Source organism: Colobus angolensis, unplaced genomic scaffold (genome assembly GCF_000951035.1).
Source record: "Colobus angolensis palliatus isolate OR3802 unplaced genomic scaffold, Cang.pa_1.0 Scaffold65, whole genome shotgun sequence".
Taxonomy (NCBI): Eukaryota; Metazoa; Chordata; class Mammalia; order Primates; family Cercopithecidae; genus Colobus; species Colobus angolensis.
In genome coordinates, this window is record NW_012120154.1 from 3,598,085 (window position 1) to 3,600,743 (window position 2,659).

The 2,659-nt window shown below is 54.8% G+C and overlaps 1 protein-coding gene across 1 annotated transcript in view; it reads right to left on the reverse strand.

The window, feature by feature from the left end:
* MICALL1 (MICAL-like 1) overlaps nt 1–2,659 on the reverse strand; it is a 44,799-nt gene that overhangs the window by 36,846 nt on the left and 5,294 nt on the right. The window contains exons 3-4 of the mRNA XM_011964332.1: nt 695–743; nt 198–339 (exon numbers count right to left, since the gene is read on the reverse strand). Of these exons, the coding sequence (XP_011819722.1) occupies nt 198–339; nt 695–743 (191 nt within the window). The remainder of the gene's footprint in view (nt 1–197; nt 340–694; nt 744–2,659) is intronic.

The window sequence follows — 2,659 nt, forward strand, 5'->3', positions numbered from 1 at the left end:
AAAAAAAAAAAAAAAAGGCAAAACTCTGTCTCAGAAAAAAAAAAAGAAATATTTCATGAGTGAATGAATGAGTAAGTAAATGAATGATATACTCCTCAGCAGCCTGTTTGCAACTCAGAAAACCAGTAGCAAGCATCAAACATCCCCAGGGCCACCCCCTGGGCCAGCCTCCGTGAAAGGCTGAGTCCCCCTCTCACCTTGGCCAGGACTGGAGAAGTGGTTGTAATACTGGGACACATAGGTCATGATGCTGAGGCAGTCAGGGACGCTCATGGAGACCATGTCACTGGGGTCCAGGAGAGCGGGGATCCCCAGCTCCTTCTCAGCCACTTCAAAGGCCTGGGGTGGTGACAGGTACAAGGGTGGGAGCAGCCACAGCAGGAAGAGGAGGCCAAGGAGGAGGCAGCGTTAGGGGGCGACCCTCAGCCTAGGCCCAGCTCCCCTCAGTGGGATGGGATGACTGTGGGCTCCCCTCAGTATCAAGCCCACCCAAGCGCCACAGGACGGCCTAGAGAAAGGGGAAGCCTGGTGCTCCATGCATGAGGGGGTTGGTGGGAAGTAGAGAGTGGGGAGAAGTGCAGCCAGGGCTGGTGTACAAGGGCAGCCACACTGCAAGACCCCTGCCCTCCCCACCAAACACACACACACACACACACACACAGCCTCTTGGGCTTCCATCTGTCCAGGAACTTACCAAACGGTTATTCTCGAAGACATTGTCCTTGGAAAGCGAATCAAAATCTCTGCAAGAGGCAAAGGGAGGATGATTGGTCAAGAGGGGAGGTGACTGGGGAATAGGCGCAGGGTCAGAGTCAGAAAGGAGCTGAACAGAGAAGACCTTGTCCCGGCCAGCATCAGCCACAGCAGGGTTGCTGGGGAGAGTCTGTGGATTACTGGGGGGGAAACTGAGGCAGCAAACACTTGCTGCTAGAGCTGGAGTTGCCAGGGCAGGGCAGGGCAGGGCGTGAGCTCACGGGCCCTGGAGGCATCCAAGCAGAGGGTGGGAAATCACTGAGAAGGGGCAGGGCTCAAGCCCAAGCTTTCAAGCTTAAGATCCCTTCCCTCTTTCCAGGAAGCCACCTCTGGAGTCCACAACTAAGACCCGCATGTGACCTCACCCAGGGCGCAGTGCTGGGCTCCTCTGTCTCATTCACTTTCTTTTCACAGCAACTCTGTTTGGCAAGAATCGATCTCATTTTACAGATGAGGACACTGAGTCCTGGAGAAAGGAAGCCACCAGCCCTGGGAATCCACATGTCTCGCCCTTTCACTGCTCACAGGCCCCTGCAGATGTATCACGCACTTGGAGAGGCCACACCAACTTGCTGAATCCTAACCCAGTCCAGCCTGCAGATGAATGTTTTTCATAATAGGGCCATGAATAGAAGAGCAAGTTTGAACCAGAGTGGAAATCTACATACTCTGGAGCTGCTGGCACAGAACAGCTGGTTGGCCCCGCTGGGGCACTCCTGGGGCAGCTTCCATTGGGGAAGCAGTGAAGGCTTTTCTAGTTTCTAAACTGGGACAGGTGAGAGGCGGCAGGGCCTGTCTGGGGGCCCCAGCACGGGACAGCTGGCTGGCCTGCAGGCTTTATTTATCCCCCTCCTCCCTCCCCACTCCAGGCCGCTGAAATCAGCAGAGGCAGCTCAGTCTTCGGCCTCCTGGGTGCACCCGCATGCAGCCTTGCCCTTCTATGGCTGAAAACTGCAGCCCTGACTGCCAGAGACGGGTGGGCAGAGGCACGAGCAGGCCACACCGCCTCTGAGGGCTGAATTCCCAGGTGACCATGGGGTTGGGGGGATCAGCAGTCCTTCCAGCATTCATTGTCCAATCTGCAAATCAGGGAAAGCACTAGTACCACCTCCCAAGCTGGTGGAGTCCCAGCTTGGTAAAGGGCAGGCCTCGCAGATAGGAGGGAGCCGGATAAGCACAGCCCCTCCCCACTGCCCCCAACACTTTTCCAGGCAGGGGCCAGGGACTATGAACCCTGGGCAGAAAAGAGTTGCTTGAGGACCCTGGAAGGAGTCTGGTGCCCCAGGGCTGGGTGGAGAGGGGAAGGGAAGGTGACTATGTCTGGGCACCAGCTCCCTTTTTGCCACTCTGTCCAGGCCACTTCCTTCTCCCCTGGGCTGCCTCCCTAGCTCCCCTTTTCTGCCACTGCCTCAGAGTGCGACCTTAGCAAGCTGTTTCACCTCCCAAAACCTCCATCTCCCAGTCCAGTTCATGACACTGCGACAGGGTGAGGGAACACCATGGTACCCAGCCCCCAACAGAGGCTTGTTCCAAGACCACATGAGACAAAGGCAACTTGTCTCAGCCATTTATTTCAGTCACCCCAGAAGTGTTCCTAGAAGGCTGGAGTCACATTCTATCCACTCTGTGCCCCCAATTCCCTACACAGTTCCCCAAATTTCGAAGACACTCTGTAAATGTTTGTTGAATGAATCAATGCTGAAAACAGTGTGAAAACTGTAAAAAAAACTTCAGGATCCTGCAGGTTTTCTTCCAACTTCTTCCACCCCCATCTCTGTCCCTAATTAACATCTGTGTTTTGGTAACACATATATTTTCTGAGAGTCCTCCGAGGCCCACGGAGTTCTACTTGGCTCTGGGGAAAATGAAGGACACAGAAATGAAACCCACATGGTCCATGCCCTCA